At 50.4% G+C, this 16,803-nt stretch overlaps 1 protein-coding gene across 1 annotated transcript in view; it reads left to right on the top strand.

Annotated features, from left to right (window-relative positions):
• Positions 1 to 7,169: 7,169 nt before the first annotated feature.
• RNF175 (ring finger protein 175) overlaps positions 7,170 to 16,803 on the top strand; it is a 54,859-nt gene continuing 45,225 nt past the window's right edge. Inside the window, exons 1-2 of the mRNA XM_038559178.1 lie at positions 7,170 to 7,287; positions 8,251 to 8,867. Coding sequence (XP_038415106.1) covers positions 7,170 to 7,287; positions 8,251 to 8,867 — 735 coding nt within the window. The remainder of the gene's footprint in view (positions 7,288 to 8,250; positions 8,868 to 16,803) is intronic.

Genomic DNA, 16,803 nt, shown 5'->3' with positions numbered 1-16,803 from the left:
ATATATGAACTTCCATAGCAGCATTATTCATAACAGCCAAAATGTAGAAAAAAACCTGTAAGTCCATCAATTGATGAGTAGATAGACAAAATGTGGTGGTATAACCATCTAAAAGAAGCAAATCCACACAAAGAAATTAATGGTTGCTGGGGATGAAGGAAGTGGGAAATGGGGAATGACTACTAGTGAATACAAGTTTCTTTTGGGAGGTGATGAAAATGTTCTGGAATTAGACAGCAATGGTAGTTGCATTGTTTTGTGAATATACTAAAAACCACTGAATCATACACTTTAATTCATGGTGAATTGTATGGTATGTGAATTAATATCTCAGATCTGTTAGTGAGAAAAGTCAGATGTCCCAAATCTTAAGGGGACACATGAATGTGTTACAATTGAAACTTGAAGCCAAATTTGTTTGATTATGAATCCTGCTGTCTTAATTATCAACTATATTCCTGAACCTCCTTCTCTTCTCACGTTACAGGTTTTCTGGAAATAGTTACTCACTCCTATAGAATTCATCACTATCAAACACCAAATCTCTCTCTATCCCTAACTTTCTTCTCAAGCCAGAGACAGCTAGCTCTGCCTGAGTGGCCTAGAGGTGCCTCAAAAGCAACTCATGTTAAACCAAAATAACTTCCTCTTCCACAACCTTTTTGATGAATATCTCTTACTGGTGGTATTCTTCATAAGCTGGTGTCCCTTCCAATCCTAAAGCCATTTAGAAAACAAAGATGATTAACCCACCCCAAACCCAGTAAATGATCGGGTTTTTCATGCTTGTGTTACCAGCTCTGACTATTCTTTTTGATAATTCTTCACTTGGATGACATATTACCAAGAGATTTTCATTCTCATTTCACTATTAATAAAGCTTTTTTTTTTTTTTTTTTTTTTTTTTTTTTAATGATAGTCACAGAGAGAGAGAGAGGCAGAGACACAGGCAGAGGGAGAAGCAGGCTCCATGCACCGGGAGCCCGATGTGGGATTCGATTCCGGGTCTCCGGGATCGCGCCCTGGGCCAAAGGCAGGCGCCAAACCGCTGCGCCACCCAGGGATCCCTTAATAAAGCTTTAAATGTATACTTCAAGTATGAATATAATAGCAACTAAGGGGGAAAAAATAAAGGCTGTCTCTCCCAAACACTCTAGGGATCCAGTAGTACAGACAGTACCCCAACTCAAGTCTTGCAGTCTATTGAAAGCACACAATGTACTTCTCCATGTTTCTAACAGGATAAAACTTCCTTTGAGATGTTTACTTGAAGTCATCCCCAAAACTATGGCCACTTTGATGGATATTCGTAAGATTCAGGAAAATCTTAAAGTAGTACAGTCTAGCTATTCCTTAAATTACCCCCTAACTACTGCATCCAGGATGACTTCTAAAATTTTCCTTCTTTTGAGATCCAGCAAAATGTTTAGTGTAAAAATTAAACATATATAACTTTAAGTCAGGATACTAAATTTTATTTTTTCTAAGATTTATTTATTTTATTTTAAGAGAGGGTATGAGCAGGAGGGGGAGAGGGAGAAAGATTTTAAGCACATTCTGCCTTGAGCATGGAGCCTGACACGGGTCTCTATCTCAAGAACCTCAGATCATGATCTGAGCCAAAACCAAGAGCTAGACACTTAGCTGACTGCACACCCCCCAGGCACCCCAGAATATTAAATTTTAAAAAGTCATTAGACAACATGCCCGGCACAAAATTTTTGTTTATAGCCATTTGGTAATTTAGAATAATTGAAATCCTTCCCAAAGAAAAATAGCAATCAACAACAAATAACCAAAAACACTGACATTTCATTTCTCCGATATTCTAAAATAAAGTAAATATGTATTTTATTTCCATGCATGCACTATTTCAACTATTCATATAATATTTCAGGACTACTACGTTTATTAGAATAAATCAGAAAAGCAACTCATCACCAACACTCAATGTGTGGCACATATTCTCAGCAGTTATGTGGCTAAACACAAAAATTTATGTTCATTCAATATAAGAATAAGATAACAGGTAGAATGGAGTGGAGTCAGGTCTTACCCTTTACACTGCTCTCCTTCTCCCAACCACATCTCAGCATCATTAAGTATCAGCAAACGTGGGTCCCCGTTCTGATTAACAATGACACATTATAAAACAAATTGTAATATATGCACATCTGGACTGCGTGGGATTATGTTAAGGGCACAAGTTAGGCCCCTTTTTATATTTTAAGTTTATGTCCATATCAATGTGCAGAAGTCTCAATGGTCCTGTTATGGGTAGACAGCAAAAGGCTATGGTGATAATAGCCCCTTCTTCCTGGAGCTAATGGGCTATGGGAATCCACTTGCCTTCACTCTCCCTCCATAAGCCAGGAAGAGGCTGAGGACACAAGCAGGATCACCTGGAAATGTGACCACACCAACCCATTCTGGCCCCAGACCAGCCATTGTGCTAGATACAGCAGTGAGCACAAGAAGATTAGAACAGAGTCTCTGCTTTCCCCATGTTTGCAATTGGTGGCTCATAGAGACATATGTACCAGCACCTAGAGCACAAGTGTGGAATAGAGGCAAATGCAAAAGCTGTGGAGCATAGGGTTGAAAGAAATGTATTTCCACTGGGGATTTGGGAGAGTCTGATGAGAGAATAGAGCTGGTCAGGCCCTCGGATGGGGTGAGGCAAAACGATTTCCGCAGGTTGAAATGAGAAAAGAAAAGGGCATTATAAGCAGCAGTGATGGCTCAAAAATGACCTTCTTTGTCCTTAATTGTAGAATGAAGATAATAATAGTACACCTACCTTGGAGGGTGGTTTGAAGATTAAATATAAAGAAAGTTCCTGGCCCTAGTAGGCACTATCAAAAGCTGTAGCTATTATCATGGGCAGGGAGTGTAGTAAAACCAGGAGTACTCACTGGAAGGCTTTATACTCCAGCAAAAAATATCTGTGTCCTCTTGTCATTGCTCCTATAACTGATGTTGTTTCAAGCCCCCAAGTAGGACAAATATCTAAACTCAAGAGAAGGGTGCCTGAGTGGCTCAGTTGCTTACACATCTGCCTTTGGCTCAGGTCATGACCCTGGGGTCCTGGGATTGAGCCTCATGTCAGGCTTCAAGAGAAAAAAAAGGAACATTAGTATTTTTCTTCCATGAGAATGTGACTTTTGCAGAATGGAGGTGTGTTATGGTCTTGGCAATTAACCTGAGGTGTAGGAACTGGGAAGGCAAGTCCTTGGTCTCAACTAGAAATGACAAATATGGGGCACCTGGGTGGCTCAGGGGTTGAGTGTCTGCCTTTGGCGTGGGTCATGACCCCAGGATCCCAGGATTGAGTCCCACATCGGGATCCCTGCAGGGATCCTGCTTCTCTCTCTGCCTGTGTCTCTGCATCTTTCTCTGTGTCTCCCATGAATAAATAAATAAATTTTTTTTAAAAAAAGAAAGAAATGACAAATACAACTTCCACACCAGGAGTTTCCTGGGGTCACCCCCAGTAAAGCAGTGGCCTCCCATCCAACGGAGAGATTGGGGAGCCGGCAGAGCAGTGGTTGCTACTATAACATTATCAGATAAAGCAATTAACTTCTTCTAACTCAATGTCTTCATCTGTGAGACATGGACCTTGATACCTGTCACTCTGGCTCATTCTGAGGATGAAATGATACCAGATACATAGCGTGCTTAGCCCAATGCCTGACACACTGTGGGTGTTTCATAAATGTTTACCCTTTTTACAGTAAATACAGTAAAGACTGGCTTGTCTGGCACAAGCTGTCCGGCTTCTAACTTACTAAAGCTGAGACTTTTTTTTTTAAGATTTTATTTATTTATTCATGAGAGACACACACACACACACACAGAGGCAGAGACAAAGGCAGAAGGAGAAGAGGCTCCCCGAGGGGAGAGGGGTCATGCCCTGAGGTGAAGGCAGCCCCTCAACCACTGAACCACCCTGGCGTCCCCAAGCTGAGACTTCTTAAAGGAGACATCAGGAAAGGAAAACAAGGTGGGAAGGGCAAGGAACCCCATCAAGGACTTAAATGTGGTTTTCCCTCCTAAAGAGAGGGCCCCTGAACTCAATAAATGAGAATGACCCTAGCTGAACTTCCAAGCTTGAAAGTATAGTTGGTTTTTAAAAGCAGTTCTTTTTTCAAGATGAGTTGTTCAGCAGAACGAAAGAGCTTGCCCTCAGAAGAGGTTCCGAGGGTCCTAAAACCTACAGGGTACATCATGAAAAGCAGAAATGTGCCATCCCTCTACAGGGAGTGGGGAGCCTTACACATGCTGTTTGAACACTGTGACTCTGCTGCCTCCTCTATTCCAAATTAACCAGAAACCTGAGAACCTGAACTGAGCTCCAGCTAACATTATTTAAATGAACCGGCTGTTACATGAACCTTAAACCACATGTCAGTTGGTTGTGGGGCTGCCCTGGGCCAACAGACATTAATACAGAGAGTTCCCAGCTCACAAACGGATTGTGTTCCAAATGTGCATTTGGAAGGCTGTGGTTTGAAAGGCAGAGTGCACTTTCCCAAAGAAGCAATGTTATAAATGGTGATTAGGGCCACACGCCAGCTCACAAAACTCCCTGTAATCATAATATAGCTACGCTCTGCACATTTTAGCCAAAGAAAGAGTGGAGGTCAATCATATTACAACACTAATAATTAAAGAAGGAGATAAACAGGGGCTCAGTTGGTTAGGCATCCCACTCGTGATTTTTGGCTTAGGTCATAATCTCATGGATAGTGAGGTTAAGCCCCACGGTAGGCTCCCCACTCAGTGGGGAGTCTAGTTGGGATTCTCCCTCTGTCCCCCTCTGCCTCTCCCCCCACTCATGTTCTCTCTCTCTCAGGTAAATAAATCTTTTTCATTTTTAAAGAATGAGATAAATAATAAAGTTAACTATCTTTCATTTATCTTGAGTGGCTAGTGTTTAAGCAAAGGCAGATTTAATGAAAGGAGGATGAAAAGGTCTACTCCATGAGGTGGAAAGGCCAGGGAACACTGGGACTGTAGTCAGGAACCCCTGCAGTTGAGAATCAGACTAGCCTGCAAGATTTCTACCAATTCTCAGAGACTAACGTCTACACCTGAAGGCCAACCTAACACCCAGGGCAGAGGTGGTTAGCAAGTGGAGGGGGACTGAAAAAGCCAGAGTATCTCTACGCAGCCATTTCATCAGCCAAGGTAGGATCTAGCTTCAGTGTCCCTCCCCTTTTAGACATGATAACCCCCATCTACAACCCAGTCTGCCCCTGACCCCAAGGATTACAGAAGTGCAGAACTTTTGGTGCCTTTTTCACACCGATTTCTGAGGTCAGACAAGCTCTCTTGGATATTCACATCACCTGGATGGTTTGAATTTGACACCCCTACCCCTGTTTAGACTGACTCTTCTATTGCCATCCCCTTCAGGGAGGGGAGTCCCCACAGCTGTTTGGACTCCCTTCCTCTACCACCTGCTCCACATGACCAATAATGCACCTGGTTAAAGTCGCTCAAAATCACCCATTCTAGATACTAAAGGCTAAGGATTATATATATATATACAATGTATATACATATATATTATATATATATATCATCCCATATATATAATATATTACATATATTATATATAATCTGTAAGTATGAAAAAGACATGAGAGTACAGGAAAGGAGTACATTGAAAAAGAAAGTTACTTTAAAAAGACCATTTGTAAGACAATAGAGAGGACTTCTGTAAGATCTTACCATTAGGTGGTACCATCATCCCAGGGCGGTTGGGTTGTCCTGAGAAGGACAGCAGAAAAGGGAAATATTAATGAATGCTAGTCAGGAAGTGGATAAGAAGGCTGAAGGCAGCCACTCTGCAGTAAATAATTTAACAAATACAAGGTATTCCTATGAACTGCATTCTAGATTGATTCACATATATATAAATGCAAACATAAATTCCCTTAAAATTATGAAATGTCTCATAATTTTAGTTCTTAAAATTGGTTTCTATCCCCACATTCTATTGATTTAAACTTTTTAAAAAGTAATTTCCAACAGTTCTGCTGTTTTTTTTTCTGAGCACTAATTCATTGCAATAGATATATGCACATTACATTCTCTTGGTCCATGGCTTGCTTCTTTTTAATGTCAACTTTTTATTGTACAGAAATTTAAAATTTTGACATAGACCAATTTACTAATCTTTTCCATTATGATTTGTTCTTTTTGAATTTTGTTTAATATATTTTTCACTATCTTGAGATGATAAAGATATTCTTTTAAACTGTCTTCTTCAACTTTTACTTTTTAAATCACCTGTTTTTTCTTGGCATGGCAAACCAACTACTAAATAGTCCATGCATCCCTCCTACCAATTTGCCACTCCTGTCCCAAAACTAGCTTCCCATAAACGCATGGGTCTATTTCTCTACTCCTGCACCAAACAGCATATTTAATTTTCTAGATATTCTTGAATCCGCCTTTTTTTCCAAACACCTTTATGACATTAGCTCATTTCTTTCATTACATCATTACAATCACCTCAGGGCTCTAGACCAAGACATGACAGGAGGATACATGAGCTATGGCTAATATGCTGAAGAGATGAGCTCTAAGCAACAGGAAGGCTGTTGATCTACTCCAGGATTTGGAGCAGTCAGTTGCCAAGCATTCGATTTGGGAAACAAAGTTGCAAAGTAACTAACTTTGGTTTGGGCAAGCCACCCCAGAAAGCAATGGTTACTTTCTGGAAAACAAGATATTAGTTCTGTATCTGGAAAGGAGTCACTAAAGGAACCAGATATGATAGAGTAGAGCAGAGTAAGTCCATTACTACCAGTAGGGAAGAAATGGTCTTTTGAGTTTTATTCCCTGATGACTGTTGAGCTGAAATCAGAAGGAAGATGATTTCCTTTGTGCTTACATGTGTCTCCAGTGAAACACGTGGACGTTCCTGGTGTCAGTCATCCAGGGAAAAGAATCTCATATCAGGGAATCAGAACTTATATAATGATAATGGACCAGAATTTTATAGGATAGAAAAAGTCTATTTCCATCCATACCTTGGGGGGCAGGAGTAGTTGACCTAGAGGAATCCAGAGGAATTTGAGACATCCTGGAGTGGAGAGGGGGGAAAATGGCCTTTTCCACATGAAGAAAAGCCAAGAGCCAGACAGTGAGGCAACATGTCATTATCTTTGTTCCCGGAAATCTGCTGCTCTTTCCATATTCCCATTCTCAGCACCCTCTGCCCAGATACCGAGCTGCTCAAGCCACATGCCTGGGAGCCATCCTTGAGGATCCGTAAGTCTTATGTAGTCTATCACCTAAATCTCTTGGCTCCATCCACATCTCTCCACCTCCCTTCCCCTCCCCGCCATCCCTGCACATACGCACATTCACCACCAAGGTCATTGCTGTGTTTAACTGGAACTACAGCAAGAGCTTTCTGACAGGCCCCCCTGTCTTGAATCATAGTTGAGACCTCCTGCTCACCCTTGAAGCTAAAAGGCAAATTCCCACTGCACCCCCTACTGGGTTTGAAACTTGGACAAACGTCTGCACCTGTCTGTGATTCAATCTTCTCGTGTAAAATGGAGGTAATAACACCCCTGCCTGGTGGCCTTTGAAAACTGAGTGAGTTAACACCGAGTAAAGTACTTGGAATAGGAAGCACTCGGCACAGTTAATGGCACTGGATGTTTGTCTCTACACCCTGCTAGACCAGACGTTCTACGATGGCCGGGAGGTGTCCGTCTGTTGGTCAGTCCCCACTGGTAGCTCCTTGTAGGTGTTGAAAACAATGAGCCACCACAACCTGGGATGGAGTGAGCCGTATTTTGTAAGTCAGACTATCTACTTACATGTTCCCTTTTTGTCTATTGCCCCACCAGTGCACTCCTCAAAGCCTCCCCAAATGTTCCAGATTGTTCCCAGCCATAAGACCAGACTCAGGGACTTCTGGGTGGCTCAGCGGTTGAGCGTCTGCCTTTGGGTGAGTGCGTGATCCTGGGATCCCAGATCGAGTCCCACGTCGGGCTCCCTGCGTGGAGCCTGCTTCCCCCTCTGCCTGTGTCTCTGCCTCTCTCTCTCTCTCTCTCATGAATAAATAAATTAAAAAAAAAAAAAAAAAAAAAGACCAGACTCAGCCTTCTGCTGGGGACCCTTCTGTCCCCAAGGGACAAAGGCCAGCTGAGGGTGATTTCCCAGGGACGAGTGCAGGGCAAAGCAGCACAGAGGCCTAAAGGGCCAGCCCTCTCCCCACAGTTGAGTTTCCCTCCCTTGTCATCTTTGGAGGAGCCAAGTGTGACCTCACCGGGGACCTGTCTAGATCATCAAAACTGCGGATAACAGGGCAGAAGGGGCGGCGGGCCCGGAACTGGAAGGCACTGGAGACGCAGCAGGGAGGGCTCAGTCTCGGGGCTCCGCGCGGCCACCCGAGCTCGTGTCTTCGGGTAAAGGCTTCTGAAGGAAGCGGCCGGAGGAAAGGACCCTCCCGCCTCTCACTCCCCGAGCCCGCCGCGTCCGCAGCCCCGCCCCCCGGGGACAGCGCGGGCCCGGCCCGGACGCGCAGGAGCCCCCGCCGACCGCGGGACTGCGGGACCCACCCGCGCTGCCCCAGGGTCCCCGCGGCGGCGGCGGCGGCGGGCGGGAGGCTCCCGCAGGGCCCGGGCGGGGGGCCGCAGGCACCCGGGCCCGCCCCACCCGCGCGGCCGGAGAAGGCGCGGCCCAGGGCGGCGGAGGCATGGCCGCGGGGGCCGCGGGGCGCGGGGCGGCGCCTCCCCAGCAGGAGCAGGTGCGGGCGCGGGGCGCGGGGCGGCGCCTCCCGAGGGGGGCAGGTGCGGGGCGCGGGGGGCGGGGCGGCGCCTCCCCAGCAGGAGCAGGTGCGGGCGCGGGGGGCGGGGCGGCGCCTCCCCAGGGGGAGCAGGTGCGGGGCGCGGGGCGCGGGGAGGCTCCTCCCCAGGGGGCGCAGGTGCGGGTCGCGGGGCGGGGGCCGCGGGGCGCGGGGCGGCGCCTCCCCAGGGGGAGCAGGTGCGGGGCGCGGGGCGCGGGGTGGCGCCTCCCCAGGGGGAGCAGGTGCGGGCCGCGGGGCGGGGGCGGCGCCTCCCCAGGGGGAGCAGGTGCGGGGCGCGGGGCGCGGGGTGGCGCCTCCCCAGGGGGAGCAGGTACGGGGCGCGGGGCGCGGGGTGGCGCCTCCCCAGGGGAGCAGGTGCGGGGGCGCGGGGTGGCGCCTCCGCCAGGGGGAGCAGGGGCGGGGCGCGGGGTGGCGCCCTCCCAGGGGAGCAGGGCGGGGCCGCGGGGCGCGGGGCGGGCGCCTCCCAGGGGGAGCAGGTGCGTGGCGGCGGGGCGCGGGTGGCGCCTCCCCAGGGGGAGCAGGTAGCGGGGCGGCGGGGGCGCGGGGTGGCGCCTCCCCCCCCAGGGGGAGCAGGTGGCGGGTCGCGGGCCGGGGCGGCGCCTCCCCAGGGGGAGCAGGTGCGGGGCGCGGGGTGCGAGGTGGCGCCTCCCCCAGGGGGAGCAGGTAACGGGGCCGCGGGGGCGCGGGGGTGGGCGCCTCCCCAGGGGGAGCAGGTGCGGGGCGGCGGGGTGGCGCCCTCCCCAGGGGGAGCAGGTGCGGGGCGGGGGGCGGGGCGCCTCCCCAGGGGGAGCAGGTGCGGGCGCGGGGCGGGGGCGGCGCCTCCCCAGGGGGAGCAGGTGGGGCGCGGGGCGCGGGGTGGCGCCCCAGGGGGAGCAGGTACGGGGCGCGGGGCGGGGTGGCGCCTCCCCAGGGGGAGCAGGTGCGGGGCGCGGGGGGTGGCGCCTCCCCAGGGGGAGCAGGTGCGGGGCGCGGGGTGGCGCCTCCCCAGGGGGAGCAGGTGCGGGGCGCGGGGCGCGGGGTGGCGCCTCCCCAGGGGGAGCAGGTGCGGGGCGCGGGGTGGCGCCTCCCCAGGGGGAGCAGGTGCGGGGCGCGGGGTGGCGCCTCCCCAGGGGGAGCAGGTGCGGGCCGCGGGGCGGGGGCGGCGCCTCCCCAGGGGGAGCAGGTGCGGGGCGCGGGGCGCGGGGTGGCGCCTCCCCAGGGGGAGCAGGTGGGGCGCGGGGGGGGGTGGCGCCTCCCCAGGGGGAGAGGGCGGGTCAGGTGCGCGGCGCGGGGTGGCGCCTCCCCAGGGGGCGAGCAGGTGCGGGGCGCGGGGCGCGGGGCGGCGCCTCCCCAGGGGGGAGCAGGTGCGGGGCGCGGGGTGGCGCCTCCCCAGGGGGAGCAGGTGCGGGGCGCGGGGCGGCGCCTCCCCAGGGGGAGCAGGTGCAGGGCGCGGGGCGCGGGGTGGCGCCTCCCCAGGGGGAGCAGGTGCGGGGCGCGGGGCGGCGTCTCCCCAGGGGGAGCAGGTGCGGGGCGCGGGGCGGGGTCCGCGGGGCGCGGGGCGGCGCCTCCCCAGGCGGAGCAGGTGCGGGGCGCGGGGCGGCGCCTCCCCAGCAAGGGCAGGCGCGGGGCGCGGGGCGGGTCTGGCCTCCCGAGGCCCACGCGGGGCGGGGCGTCCGCAGGTCCCCGAGCCTCCCGCCGGGGCGCGGGATGGAGGGGCGGATGACCTCCCCGGAAGGTGCTCGTCGCTTCGCCCCCCACCCCGGGGAGCCGAGCCCCTCCCCATTTCCGTGCCCTGCCCCTTCTCCGGGCCCCTGCTGCTTCTCCCGCCCGCCCTCCGCTCCCCACCCCGGGGCCCCTCCGAGCCTCACCTGCCGCATCCCTAGCTGTTCCCCGTGGTCCCTGCTGGCGGCCCCCCTCCCCGCTCCCCGCTCCCCGCTCCCCGCAGGAGCCCCAGGGCCCCCAGAAGGCGGAGGGCGCAGGCAGCGGGCGGCTGGAGGGTGCTGGGTGGGCAGCGCCTTCGACTGTGGGCTCCGGAAGGGCGCGGGCATCGAGTCCCTCTCTGAAGGCTGCTTAGTGGCGACGGCGCCGAGGGGGGCACGTGACGGGGTGAGCGCGGGGTGGTTCACTCTGTGGTGGCAAATAAATAAATGTAAACAGCCCTCGTCAGTTGGTCACAAAAATTATAAAAATAAAAAGCAGATAGTTGGGCTCAGCCCCCAGGGTTTCCAGCTCCTGACGTCAGGGATAGTACCTGGTCATCCCTTAGAAGTCTGATTAATTACCAGAGGGGCTAATGCTGACGTTTTGAGAACTCCTGGGCTAGCACTTTCTATCCCCCAGGCTCTCCCCACCCACGCCCTTTCGTGATTTCAAATCTAAGTCATTACTATTTTTCGTTCATAGACGAGTCTTAGGCCATGATCACATGCCAAGAACTGTGCTGCTCGTGGGTAAGGGTAAGGGGGCCGCAGGTAGAGGTAGACCTTTCCTCTGGGAGCTCACATCCTGGAACGAAAGTGTAACAAGGAGAAAATAACTCATCGAGGGTAGAAGGGATTACTGTCCCCAGAAGAGGTTCAAATGAAGTTTTGTAGGATTTCTAGGAAGCAAGGAATTGCTTCTGGCAGGGAGGGTGGGCACAGGCTGGCTGATTGGGAGGGGATGGCGTGGATTTTGTGAGCTGAGCCTCAGATGGATGAGATTCCATGTGGCCAGGAGGGGAGATGAGAGTTCTCTGCGGAGGAAACAGAAATACCAAAACTATATGGAGATGAAAAAAACTGTTGGGAGATGAGAGGTGAGCATGGAGAAAGGTGGGGTGGGGGTGGATATTCACTGTGACCTGGATAGAAATCCAGGGTTCGTGAAGCCTAGCCAGAAGGGAAAGCTTGGTAGTGACAAGTCTTTTTTTTTTTTTTTAAGACTTTATTAATTTATTCATGAGAGCCACACAGAGAGAGACAGAGACACAAGCAGAGGGAGAAGCAGGCTCCATGTAGGGAGCCCGATGTGGGACTCGATCCCGGGACTCCAGGATCATCCCCTGAGTCAAAGGCAGATGCTCAACCACTGAGCCACCCAGGCATCCCAGTAGTGACAAGTCTTGTACCGTAGTATGCACTGGAGATTTATTTTCTAAAAATGGGGAAGCTATAAGGGAACTCCATGACTTACTTGCTGAGTTCAAACCCAGATCAAGTCCTTCACTGTGGGTTTCAGATGAAGAAGTCTGCAAGCTGCGAAGGGCCGGAGACTGGGAGAGTCACTTCTGCAGCTAAGGTCTGCTGTCCCTAAGGCTGCTGTCACCGCCTTGCCCACTGCCCTCAGGAGGCATGGTCCCCTGTTAACGCTGCCCTGGGAGGAACTCAAAGCTTTTCCCTTAATCCCCCAGAGCAGAGCCATGTGGTCTAGGAAACAACAGCCAAGGTATCACCTGACAGCTGATTAGAAATGCAGAGTCTCAGTCCCCCACCCCAAACCTACTGGCTTCCAATCTGCATTTTAACCAAACCCCTGGGTGACTGCACATCAAAGTTGGAGAAGTGCTAGTTTAAAATAGACTTTATAAGAGCTGAGGATAGTGAAAGAAACATAGGTATGGTTACTGACCACCCCAACCCCATAAGAATTAACTGAACTCCCTGTATATTACAGCACCCTCTGACTCTAAACCTTCCCCTATTTTATTGTCATTCATCATCCTTATTACCCCTTGAAGAATGTCTATTTGTTTTTCTGAGAATCTCTAACACCTTGGAAGCTCCAGCAAAACAGACACTTGATCTGCTTTGCTGGCTACTGTATTTCCAGAACCCAGCACAGAGCCTGGCAAATGACAGGGCCTCAGGAAATGTTTATTGGACAAATAAGTGAGTAAATAATAAACCTACAACTTCATGATCTGCCCACCTCCCTGTATACCTTTTTGGGACAAACAACATCTCCCTATTCCCCATCCTCCAACCCCCACCCCCAAGCTATACACCCTGTGGTCTTTTGAGCCAGCTACACACCCTGTCTACTCCCAAGACTCCTCAAAGTTGAGGTACAAGAGAGCAGACAGGGTGGATCCAGCAGTTCCCTCTTCTGCTTGTCTGAGGCCTGCTTTGCAGCGTCTGATTTTCCTCAGAGGACCCACCTCTGCCCCAACATGGTTCTCTGCCTTGGAACAAGCCAGACACAACACTTCCCTCCCCTCCATCCATGGAAGTTTTGTCCTCACCCAGTGCCATGGATTCCATTACATTAAACACATCTCTCCTAGCTTAACACGTCCCTACCGCCCTCACATAGGTCCCAGGGACAGCAGGAGTTTGAGTTGACTATTCAGGTTTCTCCACACATTTCTAGCAAGATTTTCCTAACAGATGGATTTTTGTGAGGGAATCATTCAAAGTGGGGACACCAATTTGGAGGCGACAGCTGAGGTGAGAGGGGAGCACTGGCCCTAAGAGAGAGGCATCTTCAAATACGGTGGACCCTTGAACAACATGGGTTTGAACTACACGGATCCACTTAGATGCAGGTTATTTACAGTGCAGTACTGTAAGTGCATTTGCTTTCTGATTTTCATAACATTTTCTTTAGGGGACTTTCTCATAAGAACACGGTCGTCATACATATGACATATGTAATACGTGTTGCTTGGCTGTTTATGTTATTGGGAAGGCTTCTAGTCCTCAGCAGACTGTTAGCTAAGCCTTGGGGAATAAAAGTTATATGCAGATTTTTGACTGTATGGGGACTGGATTGGCATTCCTAACCCCTGCATTGTTCAAAGATCAACTGCATATTGATTGAGTACGCGATGTGCCAGACAGGGGGTACCCAGGGTGGGGTGAGACAGGTACGAAATCACCAGTGACCATGCAGTTCGGTAGCAATGTTCCCTGGAGAGTGGGTCTCCTGGAGAGGCCTAACCCAAAAGGCTTCCTGGAGGAAGAAGAATACAGAGCATCCCCAAAGTATGCCTGGGGGTGGAGGAAAAGCGTTCAGGGGAAGGAAGGTACTACTTGGCTGGAGCGAAGGGTATGCAGGGGCTGTGGAGAGAAATGAAGCTGGAAAGAGCCCCAGGAGCCATGTTAGTGACAAGGGCAGCCACTTGGCTTTTGAGCAGGGGATCAAACGGCATCAGTTTGCTTTTCATTGGATCACCCTCCCTGCTCGAAGGGAGAAAAGAAGTGAAGGCAAGAGCCCCTTGTGAAGAACACTCTGCATGCTGCGTTGGATCTCTCTGCGGGCTCAGAGAGGCCTTCCCTTGCCCACCAGTCTAGAGAGTAACAGCCCCTCCCCATGCTGCCTTTTTTTTTTTTTTTTTAACTACACAACCTGTTTAGTTTCTTCAGAGAATTGACCACATTCGGTCTTTGTTTTCCTTGTTTACTGTCCATACTTTGTCTAGAACACAAGGCTCAGTTCATGAGAACAGGAACCTTGTCTGTCTTACTCACCTTTATTGCATGCCAGCTCCTGCCCGAGTGCCTGGCACCCAGGAGGTAGTCAGTAGATGTTTGTTGAATGAATGAAATGGCAGAAGGGTACTGGGTTGGGGGTGGAGGGTTAGGGTCAAGAATGGTGCCCCACAGTTCTGTTTTGAAAGATGGGATGTGGGTCTATTGAGTGAGAAGGGGTGCACTGAGGTGGAAGCAGGTTGGATGCAAATTGGTATGTTCAGTGTGGGCCAGGCTGAGCTTGTGTGTCTGAGGGACATCCCAGTGGAGATCTGTGGAAGGCACTTGGAGAGAAGAATCTGAAGCTCTAAGTGAGCTAAAAGGGGAGGAGAGGTAAATAGGGAAAAAGGACTAGGCAACCGATAGACAAGGAGGAGAAAAGAGAAGCAGCATCAGAATAACAACTTCTTTTAAATGACATATGTTCATGCAGAATATATTCAATATAGACAAGTATTAAAAAGGAGTAAGTATTCCAGTACACATCAGCACTCACGGATCATTCCTGTCAGCACTTGGGTGACCATTCTGCACATCTCTTTCTTCTCGATGTTTCTTCACTCTTTTTTTTTTTTACATCAATGTTTCTTTATTCTACGTAACTATATATTTACATTAATAGGTTTACATTATATACAACTTTTTTAAAGATTTTATTTATTAAAAAAAATTTTATTTATTTATTCATGAGAGACACACAGAGAGAGGTGGAGACACAGGCAGAGGGAGAAGCAGGCTCCCTACGGGGAACCTGATGTGGGACTCGATCCCGGATCCTGGGATCACGACCCGAGCCAAAGGCAGATGGTCAACCACTGAGCCCCCATACAACTGTTTTTTAAGCATGTTTTTTCTCTTAAAATGTCATGGAGATGCTTCTGTGTCAATAAGTATAGATCTGGGCAGCCCGGGTGGCTCAGCAGTTTAGCGCCGCCTTCAGCCCAGGGCCTGATCCTGGAGACCTGGGATCAAGTCCCACCTTGGGCTCCCTGCATGGAGCCTGCTTCTCCCCCAGCCTGTGTGTCTGTCTGTCTCTCATGAATAAATAAAAATCTTTAAAATAGATAAATAAGTAAATAAATATCTGCACAATGATTTTAAGAGCCAATAGATTTCCTTTGTTATAGATGTATCATAACCGATTAACCGATCCCCCACATAGGGGGGTTGACACATAGATAGTTTCTCAATATCATAAATAAAACTATGAGAACACCTGTGTCATCTTTCCCTGTGTTTTTCTCTTCGCTTCATGAGAGAATATTCCTAGACCATTCTACATAGGATAAACGAACACTTAAAATGTTGACATGCCTTGCCAAATTTCTGTTCAGAGAAACTGTCTTCATGTACACAACATACCTGAAGGGCACAGGAAGGCTATTTTCCTCAACAGCACTGGCTGATGCCAGCACTAAACGTTTTTCCCTTTTAAATGAAAATTTTGTCTTACAGTTATGGACATTTTTTCTTATTAATGTTAATTTTTATTAAAACTATGGATGCCCACATTTTAAGGAGTCAAATAGTTCTACAAGACTTTTTTTTAAATTTTTTTAATTTTTATTTATTTATGATAGTCACAGAGAGAGAGAGGCAGAGACACAGGCAGAGGGAGAAGCAGGCCCCATGCAGGGAGCCCGATGTGAGTTTCGATCCTGGGTCTCCAGGATCGCGCCCTGGGCCAAAGGCAGGCGCCAAACCGCTGCGCCACCCAGGGATCCCATTCTACAAGACTTAAAACAAAAACACCCAATGGGACCCCATCACCACCCCACTCTTTCCCGTTCCTGATTTCCCACTCTCCAGAGGCAACAACTTTGAACTGTTCTCAGGAACCGGTAGTGGACCCTCCCTGGCAGGTGGCAGGCAGGGGCTCAACACCAGGGCAGCAGCATTCTCATGCTCACAGAAGATTCCAGTGCTCAGAGGGACTTATCCTCCCCAACCCCAGGGATGACCTTCTCACTCTCAGCCCTGCAATAGGGGACATCCAGAAGCAAGAGAGTGCAGGAGCCACCTCCCAGACCACCCCGTGTGTCCCACCTCCCTACTCCCAGGCGGCAGGCACCCTGGGTCCTCTGCCCACAGTAATGAAGTGACTGTACCCCATCACCTCCCTGTCGCCCTGCATGTGGGGTCAAGGATAATGGGCGAGGTGCAGTGAATGGACTCATCCATGGCTGGAGTGAGTGGACAACCCCCCTACCTTTTCCCCTACAATGTCTGCCTGCCCCTTGGCCCCACCAGTCACCTCACTGTCCTAGAGAAGGCAGGGCTGGGGGATCCTGGGATCTAAAGATTCAACTAGCTCTCTCAGTGGACCCCCTGAGGCTCTCCGTGTGACCCCAACCTGGTTTCTGGTCCAACCAAATCCCCCTCAAAGTCCCACAGGTTTTAAACCATCCCTTTGGGCAAGGCTCTGACCCTGAGCTCCTCCTGGCTAACCACTTTCACTACCAAAGTAAAGTTCTAACTTTCATTCTACCCAGGAAAAACAAAAACAAAAACAAAAAACAACTGTTGCCTTTGTTG

Source organism: Canis lupus, chromosome 15 (assembly GCF_011100685.1).
Source record: "Canis lupus familiaris isolate Mischka breed German Shepherd chromosome 15, alternate assembly UU_Cfam_GSD_1.0, whole genome shotgun sequence".
NCBI lineage: Eukaryota > Metazoa > Chordata > Mammalia > Carnivora > Canidae > Canis > Canis lupus.
This window is presented reverse-complemented; position numbering and strand designations above follow the sequence as displayed.